Raw genomic sequence first — 26,167 nt, 5'->3', positions numbered from 1 at the left:
GTGTACTGTGGTATTTGTTGATGAATGTTGAAGACACAGGGTGATGATGGATGATGACGATCAATTGCTAAGTCAATGGTTGACTTTCCGCTTTATTTTCTTGCCTTGACCTGTCTTATTTCCGTCTCGACCCAATTTGCTCCTTAATTTCCGTCTCAAATTACTTTAACTCAAATCTCCTCTTTATTATACCGCCTTACCTACATATTAAATTAATATATTAATAAAATAATACTAATAATACTAATATTATAATAACAATATGACTAATTATTAAATATGACTAAGACGGCTAATAATTATAAATTAGTTATTAAATGAGCTATTTAAACATTTAAGCACGCAAAATCGAGTCGGAATAAGGTAATAGGCATGGGCTAAATCGTCCTAAATTAGGACGATATCAGCAGTCACGTAGAAACTACTCTTTGTTTGGTGATTATATCCGTTTTGATCCAACTGGTGTAGACCACCACAAAAGGTCAGCTATTTTTGCCGTTGCATTACTATTTCATGAGGATTAAGAGTCGTTCAAGTGGGTGTTTGAAAAGTTTTTAGATGCTATGGGCCTGCGAGAACCACAATGTATATTTACTGATAAATGTGCTGGAATAAAGAAGGGTTTGCGTGTTGTTTTCAAGAAGGCTAGGTGCAAATATTGCATATGGCATATCATGCAAAGGGTCACTAATAAGGTTGGGCCTACAATATCCAAAGAGACTGATTTTGCGAGCCGCTTCAATGCTATAGTTTGGGACTCTGACTTAGAACCTGTGGAATTTGAAGCAAAATGGTCTCAGTTGGTTAATGAACATAACCTTGAAGGCAATTCCTGGTTGTCAACCATGTATAGAAAAAGAAGAAAATGGATTCCAGCTTATTATCGCGATATTCCTATGGGGTGTCTTTTACAAACAACTCAACGATCTGAGAGTCAGAATAACTTTTTCAAGCATTTTGAAAATATACATGGTACACTCGTTGAATTCTGGATGCGGTTTCAAAGCGCCATGGATCAACAACGCCATAATCAAAAGCGACTTGATAGAGACGATGATTGTACCCTACCAAAATTAACTACTTCTCTTAGGTTGGAAGCTCATGCGTCCAAGGTTTATACACATGCTGCTTCCAAAGATTTTAGGCTAGAAGCTACTGCTTCCATTTGTTCCCTTAGTGTTGGTGGTTTCACACTACCTATTAACCGTACAAAGGTGATTGGTGTAGCTGATGGTAGAACACAGAAGAACTATCAAGTTGTGTACAATTCTACAACCAATGATGCAGAATGTTCTTGTAAGTTGTTCAACAGAAAGGGTATTATTTGCAGACACATTATTTGGGTTTACTCTGGGAAACAAGTGAACACTTTGCCTGATAGGTACATTCTTATGCGGTGGACCAAGAATGCACACAATATCTGTAACAACCCGGATTATAAAACAAAGAAAAAACCTTATATAAATTAAATATCAGAGTACGATACTGATAAAAGGGTCAAGGTGGCGGAAACACCTGACCAATCCGGTTCGCTACTAAATCCAAAACAACTAATACATTATTCGAAGGTTCTCATAACATGAAAATAAACTCCTAATTTATTATTAAGCTCACTTCGCACATTCCCCAAGCAAGCATCAACAAGTCAGCAACAAGCGTTCAACCTGAGAATGGGAGTCGACAATCAGTCGGGAGTAACTAGATGCTCTCCCAATCATGTTTATAACAATTGAATATAAGCAACAATCATTAATAAATGAAATGTAAAACCAGTAAACATGTGAGATCATCTACACTCATGAAAACCCAATAAAGCTTACCATGACTTATCAATCTTAGACGGAATCATGCAAACCTGAACCATATGCAAGAACTAGACCATGTACACTAATAACCATTGTAGCACACGACCCCTAACAACTTAAGGCACAATGCTAGCATCAAAGCATAGCGAATACGGTAACACACAATCCACAACAACAGAAGGCACAAAGCTAGCAACAAAGCATAGCGAATAGAGCGAATGCCCGTTAGAGCGTATCACCACTGCCTCTAACTTGTCGAGCGTATCACCACCCCCGACGACGGAGCGTATCACCACTCGCCTCCATCGGTGTGGAGCGTATCACCACCGCTTCCACGGTACTATATATAGCGTATCACCACTGCCTATATGCCTAAGACCTGGCCAGACCTCTCGATGCAATAACTGTACACCGAACGACACTCGGGACCCAGAACGTATAACTGACGAATCTGGCCACCCCCGAACATAGACCAAAATAAATCCCATATCAACGGGTGGCGTTTGTTCATTCCGATAATATATAACTGATACTACCGTCATCTATTCAAAGCAGCCAACAAACAAATGCACAGTATAACTGGCTGTACTAACATGCGTGAACAACATCATGACTCAACTCATAGGATAGTATAACTGACCATCCTACTTATCATATGAACAAGAGGAACCAAATAAATATGCAACACAAGGACATAACACGTTAAACACAATACAACATATGGAACAAGTACAAGCAACCAACGTTATAGTAACTTCAGCTATAACTTTAACATTAACCATGCAATGTTATAGTAACCTTAACCATAACATAAACTCTAGATGCGAGGTTATAGTAACCTCGACTATAACTTCAACATATATGACTTGAAGTTATACTTACCTCAACTATAACTTTGACACGAAACTCAAAGTTATACTAGTTCCAACCACAACCTTGAGCCATAATCTCAGGGTACGTTAGTTCCAGCTATAACCTTAACTCGTACTTCAACGTTATAGTAGCTCCAGCCATAACTAGGGTAACTACCCAAAGTTGTATTAACTTTAGCTATAACTCATGAATCATTATCAAGGTTATACTAGCTTTAGCTATAACTTTGGAGAGCACTCTTGGCTGCCATCATGCCGCCACCAAGGTTCGATTCGTAAACTCTAATTACGCTCATGACACCCATAATAAACATATAAACAACATACGATATATAATTAATGCATTGAAACATATAAAAACATGAGAAAACATAATTAACATGATAATAAACAATCAAACATGTACTAATCATGCAAAACATTCATTAAATCATATTAATTACATCAATTGGCATAAACACAATTAAAAGAAAACACCTAGTTACCTTATTAGCAATTAATGAAAACCTCCATAAAGAAAATGACCAACAAAGCCTTGTCTCCAACACGTGTCAACGTCCCCAAAAGTCGACTCTAAAGAATACCGAATCCAAAACCATGAAAGCACCATAAAATACTCTTCTTCTTCTTTACCCATTAAAAATAAAAGGCCCAAAACGTAGGTCTAAAGGTCCATACAAATAATTCTCATAAAATTATTTGGAGAATAAATTATTGTAGAGGTAAGAGCAAAGATTATGAAAATATAATTTGTGTATGAGTTTGAGAGAAGGAAAGCACAATGAAGTCAAATGGAGTAAAGAGAACAAAAGAGAGGAAAAGTGGAGGAGGCCGTGCGGCAGAAATCTCACGCACCAAACAATGAATTGACCTAGTTGCTTGCTAGGTTAAATTCTATTTATAAGGGAATAACTAATGGGCTTTGAGTCCATTAGCTCATACAATGGATTATCCAATTACAAATCGGATTGAACCATATTAAAATGGAAGGAGAGCTAATTATAGAAAAGAAATTATTAAATTAAAATAGTCAAATCGTGCACGGACATTTTAACCCTTCCAAAAGTATATCAAAACGGGAAATAATAAAATATAGAATGGATGCGATAAATATAAATATTCAAAATACATTATTAAATTCCGAAATAATCAATTTAATAAAATACTTTTATAATAAAATATTATTATAAAATACGGGGTGTTACAATCCAACCCCCTAAAAAGAAGTTTCGTCCTCGAAACTTGGAATTCAAAAATAAGATCAAAAGAAGGTAAGAATTACAAGTGGTCATCAATAAAGGTCATCTCGAAATCCTAACCGCTGCGCACTCTGATCCATATCCAAACTCAAACCACAGAAAAGATCTTAAATCTTCAATGTTATTATCATCTTCACACACTCTATAATCCCAAAAGTTACATCAAACCCAAACCTCAAACTCTGACTAAACTATCAAAATCCTATCCAACCTCAATCCCATGGCAACATCATCAGTCGCACTCGCAAGACCCAATTATTTCCTATGAACACTTGTGATCACGACTTTCCTAAGCACCCAAGGAACCACATAGCTTTAGTTAAGCTAGTAATTGTACCACAACACACTTGCCATTGATAAAACATTTCCACCAAAGCATAATAATATCACCATACAACTCTCATCACCTGTGCTCATAAAATCACCAAACTTATAACCTCAATTCCTAATCTCAGTTTATTATCCATGAACATTATCTTTACATCCCAAATCCACCATAAGACTGTATGAATCTATGTCCTTCAATTAAACACTCATACACTTTAAATGAAACATCTTTAACCTCAGATACAACAAACAAACATCTATGTATCCTCAATGTAAAAACACCCTCAAACTTTCCTAGCTTAGTATAAGACCTTTAATACTCCATTTCCCAAAACTCTACACGTTGTCCCGATTCATACTTCCATTCAACTCTCTTACCATGTTTTAAACCTCAAATAACCAAACATCAAACTCGAAGCGTCTAACATTGCTCGCCAAAGGATCCAAGCTTTCACTACGAGATGATCACAAGTAGCTCTAACGAGGGAATTCAAAAGTTTTCACGTTATCATGAAAGAACAAATAACTTGCAAACCAAAACAAAACATTTTCGTGCAACACCACAAGGCAAAAGAACACATTCCTTTCGGAAGTAAAAGCTTAAAGAGAAATCAATGTGAAAAGGGTAATTTCAAAAGTTCAAATAAGAAGGAACTGGAGTTGAAATAAAGAACAAATAGAAAGCAATGATAGATGAAACACACAGAGGACAAAGATAAAAGAAACTTTTGGTCTGAAGGCTCAAATAGAAGAGGTATTGTTAACACGTGCAAGGATGATAAGAATAGACGACTCCAAAAACGAGTTTATCGACGCGAAGACGACACCTTAAGATAAAATAAATAAAGCAGATAACCAGAGTCATACAATTCTCGTACAATCATCACTTAAGGTAACAACGTCTCTTAACATCCCTCCGTTGTATCTCCATAATACCTCAGGACCAACAAATCTCTTTATAATAGCCCCGTTACAATCTCTACATTCCTCAAATTATCAACTCTCAAGATCATAAACTCTCACGACATCAACTCTCAAGTCCTTCCACTCTCATGAACTCCATATAATCACACTTAATGAATCAATCGATAGCAATCTCTATACCCTCAAAAGATGAACATCACGATACATTATAATCATCGTCAACATGGTGGTTCACTAAGCCAACGCTAAAACACTTTAACATTGACATCTCACAAGTTCATAAGTTACAGTTCACCTCTTTCACTCAATCCTTTAAAAGATATAGTCAATAAATAACTCATCAACAGATTAATCATAAATTCCTTCGTAACTTACTGATTGCCATTAACGATTCTTACTCCTCAAATATGACATTTCAATTAAAGACGAGCATAGTCTCCAAAATTCTCAACGTGCTCAATCTAAACTCCACGATAACTCTCAATTCATTTCCATTACTCTACTCTCGATCCATAAATAACATGCATAACCTTTCTTTTAACTCAGGCCAAAACTCAATAATTCTAACCATTAAAAGCATAAGCCACGATATTCCCAAATAATATCATAAGATAAATCTACTCATCATGTCTCTCACTTATAGTAAAACTATGAAACCACAATCATACATCTTATGTCACAAATCATCGCCCTCTATCGTCAATAACGATTTCCTCAATCACATAAAAGAACCTAACAACCACTTATCCCAAATGAGATTCATTTTAACAACCACTTTTCTCAAAGTAAACTTCACCTTAACAACCTCTAATCCCAAAGGAAATTCCATCTCAAAACCTCTAATCCCAAAGTAAACGTTTTCGTTACCAAACTCATAATAATAAACGCTCTTTTCTTTCATACTTGAACATTCCAATAACTACCATCAATCCTAACTTGTTGCCTCAAGAAACCACAAGGGAATCAACCTCGAAATCACCTCAAACAAGGACACCACCGCCAAACGATCCAAAAGGATGAAAGTACAATAAGAGTAAAGCTCGGGTTATCAAGGATTAAAAGTTTTGACTGACATATAACCAAAATGCACGACACGTAACATGCAAAGGACATCTTCAAAATTGACCATCTTTCAAATCAACAAAGCATGCTGGGAAAAGTCATACGTGAAAATGCATTAAATATAATTAATAGCTATAAACAATAAGACATAAACAAACCAATATATGAACAAAATATTTAATACAATTAATAACAATACAAAGTATTAAGGAACGAAAAGCAAGTATAAAAATAACTCATGTAAAACAATTGATAACGATCGAAAACATTAAGGCATAAACTAGCAAATACATAAACAACACATTTAATACAATTATGAAAAATATGAAACATTAAGGCATAAACAAACAAGTGCATGAACAAAACATGCAATACAATTAATAGCGGTGCAAAACATTAAGGCAATAAAAGTATGTACATGAACAATACAGGTAATACAATTAATAAAGATGCGAAACGTTAGGGCATAACAAATAAGTGCATTAGCAACACATGTAACACAATTAATAATTATACGAAACATCAACACATAATCAAACAAGTACATGACTGACAACACATGTAATAAAATTAATAACGATAAGAAACATTAAGGCATAAACGAACAAGTCCTTAATTGTTTCTACCCCATTTACTCTCACTCATTTACTAAGTCAATTTATTTTAGTCATTAACTACGCGAGAGTTGGGAGCGTGTTCGCTCTGATACCAACTGTAACAACCCGGATTATAAAACAAAGGAAAAACCTTATATAAATTAAATATCAGAGTACGATACTGATAAAAGGGTCAAGGTGGCGGAAACACCTGACCAATCCGGTTCGCTACTAAATCCAAAACAACTAATACATTATTCGAAGGTTCTCATAACATGAAAATAAACTCCTAATTTATTATTAAGCTCGCTTCGCACATTCCCCAAGCAAGCATCAACAAGTCAGCAACAAGCGTTCAACCTGAGAATGGGGGTCGACAATCAGTCGGGAGTAACTAGATGCTCTCCTAGTCATGTTTACAACAATTGAATATAATCAACAATCATTAATAAATGAAATGTAAAACCAGTAAACATGTGAGATCATCTACACTCATGAAAACCCAATAAAGCTTACCATGACTTATCAATCTTAGACGGAATCATGCAAACCTGACCATATGCAAGAACTAGACCATGTACACTAATAACCATTGTAGCACACGACCCCTAACAACTTAAGGCACAATGCTAGCATCAAAGCATAGCGAATACGGTAACACACAATCCACAGCAACGGAATGCACAAAGCTAGCAACAAAGCATAGCGAATATAGCGAACGCCCGTTAGAGCGTATCACCACTGCCTATATGCCTAAGACCTGGCCAGACCTCTAGATGCAATAACTGTACACCGAACGACACTCGGGACCCAGAACGTATAACTGACGAATCTGGCCACTCCCGAACATAGACCAAAATAAATCCGGCATCAACGGGTGGCGTTAGTTCATTCCGATAGTATATAACTGATACTACCGTCATCTATTCAAACCAGCCAACAAACAAATGCACAGTATAACTGGCTGTACTAACATGCGTGAACAACATCACGACTCAACTCATAGGATAGTATAACTGACCATCCTACTTATCATATGAACAAGAGTAACCAAATAAATATGCAACACAAGGACATAACACGTTAAACACAATACAACATATGGAACAAGTACAAGCAACCAACGTTATAGTAACTTCAGCTATAACTTTAACATTAACCATGCAATGTTATAGTAACCTTAACCATAACATAAACTCTAGATGCGAGGTTATAGTAACCTCGACTATAACTTCAACATATATGACTTGAAGTTATACTTACCTCAACTATAACTTTGACACGAAACTCAAAGTTATACTAGTTCCAACCACAACCTTGAGCCATAATCTCAGGGTACGTTAGTTCCAACTATAACCTTAACTCGTACTTCAACGTTATAGTAGCTCCAGCCATAACTAGGGTAACTACCCAAAGTTGTATTAACTTTAGCTATAACTCATGAATCATTATCAAGGTTATACTAGCTTTAGCTATAACTTTGGAGAGCACTCTTGGCCGCCATCATGCCGCCACTAGGGTTCGATTCGTAAACTCTAATTACGCTCATGACACCCATAATAAACATATAAACTGTAATACCCCGTATTTTATATAATCAATTAAATGGATATTATTATATATTAATTATTATACATTTATATTACGAATTATGTCGGGTTAATTGTTAGTCGATAATTACGTTAAGTTATTTTACTTGACTCGCGTTGTATCGATCTAAGCTAATTGAGACGGGTTATATGGAATTCGAAATGTGAGCTAACCTTTTAAGCTGGCCCAATAACTGTCCAGCCCATTTAACCCTAAACCCTAACCCTAATAGTATATCCTAACCCTAACAACCCTACCCAACCCGCCTCCCTCATTCCTTACTCACTCAACCCGCCTCCCTTCTTCATCAACACCAAATCTCAGCTTTTCACGCATAGAGAGAGAGAGAGAGTGGCCATGGGTGTTGACGGCACAACAGGGATGAGCTAGGGACTATTGTAGACGACCATGGGTGGCCGTGGTGGCTGTTGTGGTGGCGGAAAGGTAAGCATTCAACCCATCTCCTCTGTTTTAGCATTGATGTCGGGTTTTTGGGTGTTGTTTTGTGGCTTAGGGAGGTGTTGCTGGTGGTTGTTAGCAGGGTAAGGGAGTAGGGTGGTAAGGGTCGAGTGGGGTGGTGGTTGTTTTGGTGGTTTTAGGCGGTAGTGGTGGCTGTGAAGGGCGGCATCGACAAGGGGGTAGAAACGGGTTTATGTAGTGGTTTTCAGACGGGTTTAGATGGCTAGGTTTGGGGTGGCGCCACCGTGGACTAGGGGGAGGTCGAGACGGTGGTGCCACTGTTTCTGGGTGCGTGGGCTGACGGCGAGCAGGGCCGTGGTAGTTTGGCAGGGGTTTGGTGATTGTTGCGGTGGTGGTGAGTCAAGGACAGTGGGCGTGTGGTGAGGCACGGTGGTGAACCCGGCCTTATGGCAGCCCTGGTTCGACTCGCCGGCGGCAGTCGACCAGGCTGGTGGTGGTCGTTGGTGGCTGGGTCAGTGTGGGGGATTGGGCTGGTGGTTGACACGGCCTAGTGGTGGCGCGTGGGAGCGTGGGAGCGCGTGTGAGGGGGGTAGTGTTGATGACGGGTTGTTTTAGCTTTGAAACGGGTTTTGTCATAGTTTAATCGTTATATTTCGTTAATTGGTCGTATGCTTAATTAATTAATTTAATTCCGAGTTATTTAAATAATTAAAGACGGTTTTTAAGTCGGGTTGTGAGTTGTTCAAATGTTTGATTCGAGTTTTCTCAATCGTATAATTCGTTTAATCTTTTAATTATCATATTGGTTATTCAATTTAATTCCCGAGCCAGTTAGGTAATTCAAGTCGGGTTTTGAGTCGGGTTTGTTAAAAGAGAAAAGTTACTATATCGGAAAAGTTTCCATTTTAAGAAATTCTACTTTAGTAACTTTCTATTTTGGGAGGTTGGGTCAAATACTAATCGGGTTATTTTAGTTATCAGTTGGGGCATAAGTTTGGTGTCGGGATTGTATTTCGGAAAAACTTCTATTTTAGGAACTCTCTATATTGGGTAACCTATCTATTTTTAGTAGCTTCTACTTTGGGAGATTTCTATATTTAGTAGTTAGTAATTATAAATATTATAATTGTTTTAGGTGACGGATTCGTGAAGGATCGTTAATCAAATTCGTTGCTTTATGTTCTGGACTGCTTGAACTGCTTAATTGGATTTGCTGGCACCTTGAGGTAGGGAAATACACTTGACTTATTACCGTTATTGTCGAATTGTGTTGGCTTGATTCATGGTTGTTGATTTACGTTATGATTCATATACGGGAAGGTGATTGACTGAATTGATCGTATTGAGTATGATATCACAGCATTGGGTAACCGGCATGATTTTATGATTTACCAGTTCAGTGATTTATATATATTGTGTTGCATTAATTTCTTTTGAGCATTCATATGCATTGGAGATGGAGGATGTTGTGGTGATGTGGTGTGGGATGACGATGTTGTGATAAGGCTCAGGCGGGTTCTGCAGGACTTGCCCTGGTGTCCTCAGCTGCGAGCTGGCAGATCGGCTACGGTCGATATATAGTCTACCGGGGATCGGTATGGCTGGGCGTTCCGGGGTATGAGATATGAGATATGAGTTGAGATGGAGATGGAGGTGACGGAGGAGCATGCATATCATATTTTGTTGTTTCATTGTTTTCCCTACTCAACCTCGTGGTTGACCCTGTGTATTCGTGAACACCTGTGATGACCCAAATATTGGCGAGCAGACTTGACAGGTTAAGAGATAGAACGGGAGCTGGACGGGCGTGAGACACTGGATCAGACGACTTAGTAGCTAGATCATCATCTAGAAGACTTTCACTTTTATTTATGTTTGTTCTTTGTAATTTGACATAAAAGAGGTTTTGTAATAATTAAGTTAAAAATAATTATGTAAATTGCCGTGGAGTTTAATTTGTTATTCACTACCTCGGGAAACCGAGATGGTAACAGTCCGGTTTATCAGGGAATGTCTTGACGAAGGCTTCTTTTATAAACCGGGGTGTTACAAAGTGGTATCAGAGCGAACGATCCTCAGGCCTAAACCAATGACCCTAATGAACGTAGGATGTGTCTAAATAAAATGAACCCCTGGGAATAAACTGTTAGGAGCTCACAGTGCGGTTAAGAAGGCGCCCTTAATACGTGCTCTTTTGCCCTCTCAGTTTTGAACCAGGTAACCCGAGAGAAAATTGAGTGAATGAGGTAGTTAGAAGGAAAACCTTGGATATAATCGAGTTGATGTATACCTTGAGACCCATATATTCTAACCATTCTGCAGGACAACGCTACGGTAAGTATTTTGTATGAATGATGACGTGATCATATGATGTTGTGGAAATGAGAAATAAATTTTCGAGTTCAGGTTAATAATCAATAAAGTGTTGTGGTAGTCGTGAGCATGAAAATAATTGCGAGTCAATGATAGTTACCTAGGTAGATGTTGAATGATGTGTTGATAGTACTATTATGCCTAGTAATATGCGGTTATGTGATCCCGAAGCCATGCTAGTATAGTATTGTGATAGTAGATAGAAACACTGTTGAAATGCATGTTTTAGTCATAGCAATCGTGATTTAGATGTAAGGAGTAGATCGAGATGCGAAGGGATTCTATGGGGTAGATTTTTACGTAAGTACAGGGTGAGATTTAAGTTAGGATGGGTTAGTATCGATAGTATGGTTGTAAGAGTTTGGAACATAGAAAATGAACGACTTAGTGCTGAAACTCGTTTTGTTTGATTTTACTCTTTAATTGACCTTACTGCCATTTTCCTTCTGTTTATTGCCTATGGATGAAAATTTTATGAGAGATAGCCTTGGGAGTTAGTGTTCATTTGGCGTTGGTTTAATGCTTATATGATATACGGATTAGGAGTAATAAATATTTTAGTAAGTTGTGGTTAGGAAGTTCCCCAAAGTGATGATGTTTTGACAAACGATTTTGTAAAAATCCTCATTTAAATTGTATTAATAATTTTCTCATAATTCCAACTCCATCGATCATAAAACTCGTATATGTTTTTATATTGATAAGCCACGAAAAATATTGATGTCTCTATATTAAATAATAAGTTTTGCAAACTGACCCAAGTTTCAGACCAATTGCGGTCACATGTTTGTTTGGACCAACTGAGTTGTAAAATTCTTTAAAAATGGAATTCTTGTACTTTAGACCTAATTCTTTTTCCCATGTGTTTTTAACTCTCCGTATTTTTATAAAAGTAATATGAATCGAGTTATAATCGAACGGTTATTTATTCGTGATTTTTGGAAGTTACAACGTGAATCAAAACATTTAAAATGTGCGTTCTATGTTGAATTTTCATACGATTGTTTGGTTAATTCATGAGCTTTAGTAATGTGAATTTATAATGTCCTTATATGATGATAGTAGCAGGCATGTTCAGTAGTTATGTATCTTAACAAGTGATAAAATTAAAACTTAGTTGATAACATTATTGGCATGATAGTATGAGTAAAATGGGATAGCTTAATTTGATTCTTCATCGAGGTTGAAATGTTTATACGAGTCCAGTTGTTTGCATACGTTATATACATTTGGCATGTTGTAATATTCCTGGCGTGTTCATCATATTTGCATAGTGGTCGGATATATATAAATATAAAACTATATTGTCATATCTTGGTAAAGTTGATGACGTTAAAAGTTAATTTTATTGTTCTAATATACTCGCATGAATAATTATAATAATTATGTCTAAATGTTTACACATGGATGGTAGTAATGAGTATGTCTAAATGTTCACACATGTAGGATGCATCTGAGTTCTAATGTCTTTCATATGAGTTGTGTGCCAATAATTATATTTGTTACCTTCATCGCATTAATTATTTCAGTTGAACCTAAACCTATAACATGATAATAAACAGTGAGTTATTTCTTATTGGATATGTTCGTTATTATATTGTCATAAAATGCTAAAGTGATTCTTGCAATCGTAACACGACGTTTGACATATCTATATTCTCGAGTCGTTACTATCAATTATATTCTAATAGAGATTGTTTATGATAACTATGTTGACAATTATAATAGGATAACCCTTTGATGATTCACTTGATATACATTGGTTTAAATGATAGTCGTTATAGTTACGTTTAATTGAGCCTACGAGTTGCCTAATTATTCAAACCGTACAAATCAGAGAAGTTGTTCAAGTTGTTAATCTTTTATCATAGCTAGAGTTCTACAAAGTATATGATGGCAAATGTATATGTCTAAGTTATTTATACGATATCTTTTGTTTTGCTGAAAATGAATTATACTAAGTTGCTGGACACAATTGAATGATATGGTTGCTAAGATGTTAAACACATGAGGGATATGGAAGTAATGTTGTCGTTGTCATAGATCATATGCTGTTACTTTTATTGGGAAACATGTTTTCAGAATTGATATCGTGCAAACAATTTTGATAATTTAAAATATGAATGATGAGTATGTTGTTGATTGCTTAAATTCATCGGCCTAATTCGTGACCTAAACCAGTGAGTGAGTAAATGGTTGTACGGACATGTCAATAAGATCCTGTGATTGTGAGGGATAGCAGTGGTAGATCTGTTTTCTGTGATATGTTTACAAATGTGAGAAGTTCTTAAATTGCTTTGTTGATTTTGCTCTCGCTCGTTCATAGTCTATAATTGATCATCAAATTTGTTTAGTTGTGAAACCGTGTAAACCTTGGTTCCTTTCTAGTTGTTCTTTTAGTTTGATGTTGTGTTTTTAAGTTAAGCATGAGCTAGTAATAAATGTTACTTGTTGACAATCAGTTAATTCCTTAATAAAACCTTGTTTTGACCTTAATGTTAATGCGCAATCTCTTATCATGTGTTCTTTCCTGTCACATGTGGTTGATAATGATTTTGTACATAAGTATATGAAAATTGAAAAGAGGTTACGAGGACGTAACCATGTTTCTAGTCGGGTAGGATCGTAAAATCTTAATGTTTATATTGCACTTGTTTGTAGATGGTGGTTTTGATCAAGTAGATGTTTCGTTGTGGGGTACCTATGCAAATGAGTTCTATATGTGTTATTCCTACTTCTGTTAGTTGGTTGAGGTGTAAAAGGAGAGTATAGTTAAACTACTGGTATTGAGTTATGAGTTGTGGGGCCCTTGTGCCGAGTTACATTTACGGTCCAGTGAGACCATGGTTATTGAGTTACTTGAGTTTGAGATCGGAATTGAGATGGAAGATGACGGTGTTCTCAGATGAATATTTAGTTACTATACATTTGTGTTCTCAGGTAGTTAGTAGTTGTAGTTAGTGGGTTAAGTAAAAACGAGCTAAACTTCGGGACGAAGTTTATTTTTAGGAGGGCAGAATGTAACATTCCGTGTCTGTTATGTTTAACTGATGTGTCAAAAGTGTGTGTTAACGATGTAGGAAATGCGTGATGTCCGTAGGTACGATATACAATATCCTTCTGAGGTTTGTGTACGGGAGCGAACTTCGGGACGAAGTTCATTTTAAGGGGGGAAGACTGTAATACCCCGTATTTTATATAATCAATTAAATGGATATTATTATATATTAATTATTATACATTTATATTACGAATTATGTCGGGTTAATTGTTAGTCGATAATTACGTTAAGTTATTTTACTTGACTCGCGTTGTATCGATCTAAGCTAATTGAGACGGGTTATATGGAATTCGAAATGTGAGCTAACCTTTTGAGCTGGCCCAATAACTGTCCAGCCCATTTAACCCTAAACCCTAACCCTAATAGTATACCCTAACCCTAACAACCCTACCCAACCCGCCTCCCTCATTCCTTACTCACTCAACCCGCCTCCCTTCTTTATCAACACCAAATCTCAGCTTTTCACGCATAGAGAGAGAGAGAGAGAGAGAGAGAGAGAGAGAGAGAGAGAGAGAGAGAGAGAGAGAGAGAGAGAGAGAGAGAGAGAGAGAGAGAGAGAGAGAGAGGCCATGGGTGTTAACGGCACAGCAGTGATAAGCTAGGGACTATTGTCGACGACCGTGGGTGGCCGTGGTGGCTGTTGTGGTGGCGGAAAGGTAAGCATTCAACCCATCTCCTCTGTTTTAGCATTGATGTCGGGTTTTTGGGTGTTGTTTCGTGGCTTAGGAAGGTGTTGCTGGTGGTTGTTAGCAGGGTAAGGGAGTAGGGTGGTAAGGGTCGAGTGGGGTGGTGGTTGTTGAGGTGGTTTTAGGCGGTAGTGGTGGCTGTGAAGGGCGGCATCGACAAGGGGGTAGAAACGGGTTTATGTAGTGGTTTTCAGACGGGTTTAGATGGGTAGGTTTGGGGTGGCGCCACCGTGGACTAGGGGGAGGTCGAGACGGTGGTGCCACTGTTTCTGGGTGCGTGGGCTGACGGCGAGCAGGGCCGTGGTAGTTTGGCAGGGGTTTGGTGATTGTTGCGGTGGTGGTGAGTCAAGGACAGTGGGCGTGTGGTGAGGCACGATGGTGAACCCGGCCTTATGGCAGCCCTGGTTCGACTCGCCGGCGGCAGTCGACCAGGCTGGTGGTGGTCGTTGGTGGTCGGGTCGTGTGGGGATTGGGTGGTGGTTGACACGGCCTAGTGGTGGCGCGTGGGAGCGTGGGAGCGCGTGTGAGGGGGGTAGTGTTGATGACGGGTTGTTTTAGCTTTGAAACGGGTTTTGTCATAGTTTAATCGTTATATTTCGTTAATTGGTCGTATGCTTAATTAATTAATTTAATTCCGAGTTATTTAAATAATTAAAGACAGGTTTTAAGTCGGGTTGTGAGTTGTTCAAATGTTTGATTCGAGTTTTCTCAATCGTATAATTCGTTTAATCTTTTAATTATCATATTGGTTATTCAATTTAATTCCCGAGCCAGTTAGGTAATTCAAGTCGGGTTTTGAGTCGGGTTTGTTAAAAGAGAAAAGTTACTATATCGGGAAAGTTTCCATTTTAAGAAATTCTACTTTAGTAACTTTCTATTTTGGGAAGTTGGGTCAAATACTAATCGGGTTATTTTAGTTATCAGTTGGGGCATAAGTTTGGTGTCGGGATTGTATTTCGGAAAAACTTCTATTTTAGGAACTCTCTATATTGGGTAACCTATCTATTTTTAGTAGCTTCTACTTTGGGAGATTTCTATATTTAGTAGTTAGTAATTATAAATATTATAATTGTTTTAGGTGACGGATTCGTGAAGGATCGTTAATCAAATTCGTTGCTTTATGTTCGATCGCTTGAACCGCTTAATTGGATTTGCTGGCACCTTGAGGTAGGGAAATACACTTGACTTATTACCGTTATTGTCGAATTGTGTTGGCTTGATTCATGGTTGTTGATTTACGTTATGATTCATATATGGGAAGGTGATTGACTGAATTGATCGTATTGAGTATGATATCACAGCATTGGCTAACCGGCATGATTTTATGATTTATCAGTTCAGTGATTTATATATATTATGTTGCATTAATTTCTTTTGAGCATTCATATGCATTGGAGATGGAGGATGTTGTGGTGATGTGGTGTGGGATGACGATGTTGTGATAAGGCCCAGGCGGGTTCTGCAGGACTTGCCCTGGTGTCCTCAACAAGGAAATGGCGGATCGGCTACGGTCGATATATAGTCTACCGGGGATCGGTATGGCTGGGCGTTCCGGGGTATGAGATATGAGATATGAGTTGAGATGGAGATGGAGGTGACGGAGGAGCATGCATATCATATTTTGTTGTTTCATTGTTTTTCCTACTCAACCTCGTGGTTGACCCTGTGTATTCGTGAACACCTGTGATGACCCAAATATTGGCGAGCAGACTTGACAGGTTAAGAGATAGAACGGGAGCTGGACGGGCGTGAGACACTGGATCAGACGACTTAGTAGCTAGATCATCATCTAGAAGACTTTCACTTTTATTTATGTTTGTTCTTTGTAATTTGACATAAAAGAGGTTTTGTAATAATTAAGTTAAAAATAATTATGTAAATTGCCGTGAAGTTTAATTTGTTATTCACTACCTCGGGAAACCGAGATGGTAACAGTCCGGTTTATCAGGGAATGTCTTGACGAAGGCTTCTTTTATAAACCGGGGTGTTACATAAACAACATACGATATATAATTAACGCATTGAACATATACAAACATGAGAAAACATAATTAACATGATAATAAACAATCAAACATGCACTAATCATGCAAAACATTCATTAAATCATATTAATTACATCAATTGGCATAAACACAATTAAAAGAAAACACCTAGTTACCTTATTAGCAATTAATGAAAACCTCCATAAAGAAAACGACCAACAAAGCCTTGTCTCCAACATGTGTCAACGTCCCCAAAAGTCGACTCTAAAGAATATCGAATCCAAAACCATGAAAGCACCATAAAATACTCTTCTTCTTCTTTACCCATTAAAAATAAAAGACCCAAAACGTAGGTCTAAAGGTCCATACAAATAATTCTCATAAAATTATTTGGAGAATAAATTATTGTAGAGGTAAGAGCAAAGATTATGAAAATATAATTTGTGTATGAGTTTGAGAGAAGGAAAGATATTCAACAATGAAGTCAAAGGGAGTAAAGAGAACAAAAGAGAGGAAAACTGGAGGAGGCCGTGCGGCAGAAATCTTACGCACGAAACAATGAATTGACCTAGTTGCTTGCTAGGTTAAATTCTATTTATAAGGGAATAACTAATGGGCTTTGAGTCCATTAGCTCATACAATGGATTATCCAATTACAAATCGGATTGAACCATATTAAAACGGAAGGAGAGCTAATTATAGAAAAGAAATTATTAAATTAAAATAGTCAAATCGTGCACGGACATTTTAACCCTTCCAAAAGTATATCAAAACGGGAAATAATAAAATATAGAATGGATGCGATAAATATAAATATTCAAAATACATTATTAAATTCCGAAATAATCAATTTAATAAAATACTTTTATAATAAAATATTATTATAAAATACTTGTAACACCCCGGCCCAAACCGGGTCGGGAGCGGTTACTTATGATAGCTCACCAGGCTGTGTACATGGCCCACAGATCAATACAGGTCCTTTATAGCGCATTTTGTCCTCACTCATGCGCATCCCGAGAACCTTCCCAGGAGGTCACCCATCCTAAGACTACTCCCAGCCAAGCACGCTTATCTTTGGAGTTCTTTTGCATGGATGACCATAAAAGAAAGTGCACTTTGTTGATATGAGTAGTACTTTCAATCCCTTTAAGCACTAGTCATTTAAGCCTATCACAGGACCTCTTCAATTAACATGGGGTGTTACAATCACCCCCATTTGAAGAACGCAACGTCCTCGTTGCGCCTGGGAGCATAACCGCTAACCCAGAATCCTCTCCCACTAGGTGTGTGATTACAATGGAGCGTATAACCACTGCCTCCAGGAGCGTATAACAACTGCCTCCGATCACCACACGGTCGCAAGGTTGCTCTGATACCAACTGTAACAACCCGGATTATAAAACAAAGGGAAAACTTATATAAAATAAATATCAGAGTACGATACTGATAAAAGGGTCAAGGTGGCGGAAACACCTAACCAATCCGGTTCGCTACTAAATCCAAAACCAAACTAATACATTATTCAAAGGTTCTTAAAACATAAGGCAAACTCCTAATTTATTATTAAGCTCACTTCGCACATTCCCCAAGCAAGCATCAACCAGACAGCAACATCTGAATAACCTGAAAATGGGGGTCGACAATCAGTCGGGAGTAACTAGATGCTCTCCCAGTCATGTTTACAACAATTGAATATAATCAGCAATCATTAATAAATGAAATGTAAAACCAGTAAACATGCGAGATCATCTATACTCTTGAAAGACCCAACAAAGCTTACCATGACTTATCAATCTGACGGAATCACGCAAACCTAAACCATATGCAAGAACTAGACCATGTACCCTAATAACCATTGTAGGACACGACCCCTAACAACTTAAGGCACAATGCTAGCATCAAAGCATAGCGAATACGGTAACACACAATCCACAGCAACAGAAGGCACAAAGCTAGCAACAAATTATAGCGAATAGAGCGAACGCCCGTTAGAGCGTATCACCATCGCCTCTAACTTGTCGGAGCGTATCACCACCGCCCGATCGACGGAGCGTATCACCACCGCCTCCATCGGTGTGGGAGCGTATCACCACCGCCTCTACGGTACTATGTATAGCGTATCACCACCGCCTATATGCCTAAGACCTGCCGGACCTCTCGATGCAATAATCGTACACCGAACGACACTCGGGACCCGAACGTATAACCGATTTAATCTGCCACCCCGAACATAGACCAACATAAATCCCGCATCAACGGGTGGCGTTAGTTCATTCCGATAGTATATAACTGATACTACCGTCATCTATTCAAACCAGCCAACAAACAAATGCACAGTATAACTGACTGTACTAACATGCGTGAACAACATCACGACTCAACTCATAGGATAGTATAACCGACCATCCTACTTATCATATGAACAAGAGTAACCAAATACATATGCAACACAAGGACATGACACGTTAACACAATACAACATATGAAACAAGTATAAGCAACCAAATGTTATAGTAACTTCAGCTATAACTTTAATATTAACCATGCAATGTTATAGTAACCTCAACCATAACATAAACTCTAGATGCGAGGTTATAGTAACCTCGACTATAACTTCAACATATATGACTTGAAGTTATACTTAACTCAACTATAACTTTGACACGAAACTCAAAGTTATACTAGTTCCAACCACAACCTTGAGCCATAATCTCAGGGTACGTTCGTTCCAGCTATAACCTTAACTCTTACTTAAACGCTATAGTAGCTCCAGCCATAACTAGGGTAACTACCCAAAGTTGTATTAACTTTAGCTATAACTCATGAATCATCATCAAGGTTATACTAGCTTTAGCTATAAATTTGGAGAGCACTCTAGGCCACCTATCATGCCGCCACTAGGGTTTATTCGTAAACCCTAATTACGCTCATGACACCCATAATAAACACATAACCAACATGCGATATATAATTAATACATTAAAACATATAGAAACATGTGAAAACATAATTAACATGATAATAAACAATCAAACATGTACTAATCATACAAAACATTCATTAAATCATATTAATTACATCAATTGGCATAAACACAATTTAAAGAAAACACCTAGTTACCTTTTTAGCAATTAAATACCGCAATAAAGAAAACCTCCATGAAAGACTCGATCATCAAAACTTGTCTCAAACACGTGTCCACGTCCCTAAAATCGACTTTAAAGAAAGGCACAAATCGAAATCCATGAAAACACTATAAAAGACTCTTCTTCTTCTTTACCCATTAAAATAAGAGACCTTAAAGGTAGGTCTAAAGGTTCATACAAATAATTCTCATAAAAATATTTGGAGAATAATATGTTGTAGAGGTAAGAGTAAGGATTATGAAAATATAATTTATGTATGAGTTTGGAAGAATAAAAGATATTCAACAATGGAGTCAAAGGGAGAAAAGAAGAACAAAAGAGAGAAATAGAGGAAGCTGCCGTGCGGCACTTTACGTGAGAAAATAAAGGAGAGCAGCTTGCGTGCTAGGTTAGGTCTCATGGAGAAAGAAAAAGGATTGACCTAGTTGCTTGCTAGGTTAATTCTATTTATAAGGGGATTAACTAATGGGCTTTGGGTCCATTAACTCATACAATGGATTATCTGATTACAAATTGGATTGAGCTATATTAAAACGTAAAGAGAGCTTATATTGGAAAAGTAGTTATTACATTAAAATAATCAAATCGTGCCCGGTCATTTTAACCCTTCCAAATATATTAAAGTGAGGAATAATAAATAGAGAACGAAATCGATAAATATAAATATTTCTAAAATACATTATTAAATTCCGAAATAATCAATTTAATAAGATACTTTTATAATAAAATATTATTATAAAATACGGGGTGTTACAATCCAACCCCCTAAAAAGAAGTTTCGTCCTCGAAACTTGAATTTCAAAGATAAGATCAAAAGACGGTAAGAATTACAAGTGATCATCAACAAAGGTCATCTCGGAATCCTAACCGCTGCGCACTCTGATCCTTATCCAAGCTCAAACCAAAGAAAGAATCCCAAATCCTCAAAGTTATTATCATCTTCACACTCTCTATCACCTTAAAACTCATATCAGACTCCGACCATCGCAACCCAAGATGATTATTAAGCCAACATCTAGTCCTCATATTTCAAACACTCATCCAACTACCATTAACCATCATTAAACAACATATATGCCCTCTCCAAAGTTTGAACTCATTACTATTACTACAAATCCACATAAACTTTAACGAATACTCCAATTCTAGTTTATCATTCACCACAAGATCTGACATTAACCAAAACCTCAAATAGATAATCTCTAAACCAAAAACATCTTTCAAATGAGAAAACTCTTCCATTCACGAGTGACATTATAATTACTCCAGCCTACACTAATATCCTCAAAGCGAGTAGTGCTTACTACCATTCACAACTCTTAAGCTCAAAAGGCTTTAATAAGTCTCGATGATTCTCGATATATATCTAGTATCCAAATTCCTCAATCTCAAACCTCAAACTTCGTCTAAACTGTCATGATTTTATGGAACCTCAATCTCATGACAAAATCATTTGTCGCACTCGCTAGACCCAATCATCTCCTTTGAACACTCATGATCATGACATTACTATGTTTCCAACAAACACACACCATAGGTTAAGCTAGTACCTATTGTACCACAACACACTTATCCACCGATACCGCAATTCCATCAAAGCTTATTACCAAATAAATCTTATCACATGTGCTCATATAACGACCAGCTTATAACCTCAGTTTATAATCACATTCTACTATCCATGAACATTATCTTTACATCACGAATCCACCATAATACTATAAGAATCTACCGTCATCTATTCAAACCAGCCAACAAACAAATGCACAGTATAACTGACTGTACTAACATGCGTGAACAACATCACGACTCAACTCATAGGATAGTATAACTGACCATCCTACTTATCATATGAACAAGAGTAACCAAATAAATATGCAACACAAGGACATAACACGTTAAACACAATACAACATATGGAACAAGTACAAGCAACCAACGTTATAGTAACTTCAACTATAACTTTAACATTAACCATGCAATGTTATAGTAACCTTAACAATAACATAAACTCTAGATGCGAGGTTATAGTAACCTCGACTATAACTTCAACATATATGACTTGAAGTTATACTTACCTCAACTATAACTTTGACACGAAACTCAAAGTTATACTAGTTCCAACCACAACCTTGAGTCATAATCTCAGGGTACGTTAGTTCCAGCTATAACCTTAACTCGTACTTCAACGTTATAGTAGCTCCAGCCATAACTAGGGTAACTACCCAAAGTTGTATTAACTTTAGCTATAACTCATGAATCATCATCAAGGTTATACTAGCTTTAGTTATAACTTTGGAGAGAACTCTTGGCCGCCATCATGCCGCCACTAGGGTTCGATTCGTAAACTCTAATTACGCTCATGACACCCATAATAAACATATAAACAACATACGATATATAATTAACGCATTGAAACATATACAAACATGAGAAAACATAATTAACATGATAATAAATAATCAAACATGTACTAATCATGCAAAACATTCATTAAATCATATTAATTACATCAATTGGCATAAACACAATTAAAAGAAAACACATAGTTACCTTATTAGCAATTAATGAAAACCTCCATAAAGAAAACGACCAACAAAGCCTTGTCTCCAACACGTGTCAACGTCCCCAAAAGTCGACTCTAAAGAATACCGAATTCAAAACCATGAAAGCACCATAAAATACTCTTCTTCTTCTTTACCCATTAAAAATAAAAGACCCAAAACGTAGGTCTAAAGGTCCATACAAATAATTCTCATAAAATTATTTGGAGAATAAATTATTGTAGAGGTAAGAGCAAAGATTATGAAAATATAATTTGTGTATGAGTTTGAGAGAAGGAAAGTTATTCAACAATGAAGTCAAAGGGAGAAAAGAGATAAAAGAGAGGAAAAGTGGAGGAGGTCGTGCGGCAGAAATCTCACGCACCAAACAATGAATTGACCTAGTTGCTTGCTAGGTTAAATTCTATTTATAAGGGAATAACTAATGGGCTTTGGGTCCATTAGCTCATACAATGGATTATCCAATTACAAATCGGATTGAACCATATTAAAACGGAAGGAGAGCTAATTATAGAAAAGAAATTATTAAATTAAAATAGTCAAATCGTGCACGGACATTTTAACCCTTTTCCAAAAGTATATCAAAACAGGAAATAATAAAATATAGAATGGATGCGATAAATATAAATATTCAAAATACATTATTAAATTCCGAAATAATCAATTTAATAAAATACTTTTATAATAAAATATTATTATAAAATACGGGGTGTTACAATATCCCTCTTTATGGTTTACATGGTGAGTTAATGGACGACTTTGATGCCACTGATTTAAGGTAGCTGGAGATGTGCAAGTTATGGTTAGCGTTCTACTCAACTATCAACGTGCTGAAAAATATGCCTAACAATCGGATTACTGATCTTGATGACACACTGAAGCAATTTAGGGTCAAACTCAATCCATAAGTACAGCCAATGACAAAAGAGCAGGAGGTTGAGATGCTTCTTGGATGCAGTTCATCAACTGAGGTGAGGATTCTACCACCTCGTTAGGCAAAGAACATTGGTAGTGGGAATAAAATGATCTCAACAAAGCGACAATGCATAGCCAAAGCGGAGAAGCCTAAAGGCTTTGCCGTAATTGTAAACAAATGGCTCATTATGATAAAAGTAACTGTCCTAATGCTTTTGTACCTGATGTCGACAATAAAGATATGCTCACCATGAGAAGTTTGTGTATGATTTTTATTCATGAAAGTGTATATATTGTCTATAGTTACGAGTTAGAACCAATATCATACGTTATTAGAAATAACATCACATCTTATACAAAACAATATCACTGTTACACAAGTTTTTTATGTGTTTCTCAAGTACTTTACATGTTATTCATACATACTTTTTTGTTGATTTTCAGGGGAGTTCGGATGAGGATGACGTTGATGATTGTTGATAGGCTGAAAGACTTTCCTGTTGATGGAGCTCATTAAATAAAGCAGCAGCATATACACGACATATTTCTGATAAAGCTAAAGTCGTGTCACCTTAATCAAAGTAATCCTATAATACTACTAACAATTAGCTAACGGTAAGAAAGGGTCGAATCCAAAGAGAGGCGAGTTAATTATTCTAGTTTGCTATTATTTAGATTCGTCTTAAAGTAACCGTTTTCTTGAAGGTTTGGTTGATTTCTAAAACTAATTGCGAGGTAAATAAAGACAAATTCAATAATATTAAAGAGTCTAGGGATTGGGTTCACTAGGTACTCATCCAAGGGTGAGATTTAATTCATTGATTGAGCAATTTATATCGTTGAAAGTCATACGATCGCTCGATTCTAATATGTCTTTTTAGATCTAAACTTAACATGCGATCGCTATTATTAAGTCAGTCTAATTCAATTATCGTGGCCTATACTAGTCTTAATCGGATTGGTGAAAATCCTAGTTTGCAAGACTAATTAACCAATTCGATCGAATTAATTAATTTGATGTAAGACAACAAATGAACAATAATCAAGAGCAATTTAGCAATAAATTCATTAATAACCCTTTTCTAACAACCTAGCTAGATTCTCTTTCATCCTAGATTATGAAACTAGCTACGCATAATAACGGTGATAACAACAATAATAATTGTAGAAGACATAATTAAAAGCATAAAAGATGAACAATGAATGAATGATTAATAATAGAATAAAGATTAACAATAATACCGTAATAGAGGAATGCTTAGATCCGAAAGTAAGAACAATAAACTAAACTAAGTGTTTTTAGAGGGAATTTATTGTAAAGTAGCATAACTAGGTAAAATAAGACGTCCATATAACATAGGGTACGAATTGGGTATTTATAATAAAACATAACCGACTTAAGGAAATTGTGCAAAAATCCTGAAACTAAAGTGTACTCGATCGAGCCCGAGTCTAATCGATCGAGTACATTCTCAGTTGATCGAGTCTGCTTGGGCTTGATCGAGGACTCATCCTGTTTCAGCTTTTTTCTTCGTGTTGTCTTCTTAACTTCTCTCCCTTTATTCTTCTAAATTCTCGTGCCATGCTCCGTGTATTCCTTCATGCCCACTCTGCAGTGCTCATTTCATTCCTTTGCTCCACAAATACATCATTCCTGCATTAAACACCGAATAGCGGAAGTATCGACATTCTTGCATAAAAGGCATGAAATCAATATAAACTAGCACGAAAACCGAATCAAAAGTAACTAAAGGGGGAGCATAAATATGAATATAATTATGACTCATCAAACTCCCCCAAACCATCTATTTACTTGTCCTCAAGCAAAGCACCACACAGTACAAAAGGCAATCATACAGAAGGCGAATAGACAACTCAGAGCTAATGTTGATGCACATACAAATCCCAAGCTATCCATATTTGTAACAAAGTAATGACCAAGGTGTAATAATAAAACAAATTCAAAGGCATGGGCAATAGAAAATGTAGCTTAAGTCTCAAGTCACCGTACTATAGACAAATGCCAAATTCCTTTCAATCTTACAAGATAAATTAGTCGGATTCTAGCGGATTCACTCATGCACTCATAAGGGGTAATTTATAAGTAAGATAGAAAGAATTAAGACACTCACTCAACTTATGAAACATGCATGCAATCTAATGTGATAGGAATTTCTCCAACTAATACGCATTCACAAAATAGATAAAAGTACATGTATCAAGGACAATAAGGTGGCAATGGGAAAATGGTATAGATGTGGTTTGTGCCAATGGCACGTTATGGATATATGGAGCTAAGACGGTAATCGCAGCGCTAAACTAAAACCAAAACCAAATCTATGACAATAAACATAAACCATCCCAACTAGAGAAATCATCTCAACTTTGACAGCACATGAGAGACTATGAATTACTCTCCAAAAATGCATTAGACTCTAGTACATACCACTTAAAATCTCTTAACAAAATCCAATGAAGCAATCTCTTTTTTTCTTTTCTTTTCTTTTTTTTTTCTCTTCTTTTTTCGATCTTTTTTTTTTTGCTTCATATTTTTCTTCTTCTTTTTAACATAAGAGATT

General features: G+C 36.7%; 1 protein-coding gene across 1 annotated transcript; it reads left to right on the top strand.

Moving 5' to 3' along the window:
* The first annotated feature begins 563 nt into the window (after window positions 1-563).
* On the top strand, window positions 564-24,105 carry LOC141602298 (protein FAR1-RELATED SEQUENCE 5-like). Its single transcript, XM_074422601.1, has 2 exons — window positions 564-1,381; window positions 24,033-24,105. Exons 1-2 carry the CDS (start codon window positions 564-566, stop codon window positions 24,103-24,105), a joined length of 891 nt encoding a protein of 296 aa, XP_074278702.1.
* The last annotated feature ends 2,062 nt before the right edge of the window (window positions 24,106-26,167 follow it).

The sequence above is a fragment of the Silene latifolia genome, chromosome 9 (assembly GCF_048544455.1).
Source record: "Silene latifolia isolate original U9 population chromosome 9, ASM4854445v1, whole genome shotgun sequence".
Taxonomy (NCBI): Eukaryota; Viridiplantae; Streptophyta; class Magnoliopsida; order Caryophyllales; family Caryophyllaceae; genus Silene; species Silene latifolia.
Note: the sequence above shows the minus strand (reverse complement) of the source record. Positions and strands in the feature narration are given on the sequence as shown.

Coding starts and splice junctions, on each gene's coding strand:
- LOC141602298 (XM_074422601.1), top strand. CDS start 564: ATGGGCCTGCGAGAACCACAATGTATATTTACTGATAAATGTGCTGGA. Junction 1,382..24,032: donor GTGAACACTTTGCCTGATAG/GTACATTCTTAT, acceptor GTTGATTTTCAG/GGGAGTTCGGATGAGGATGA.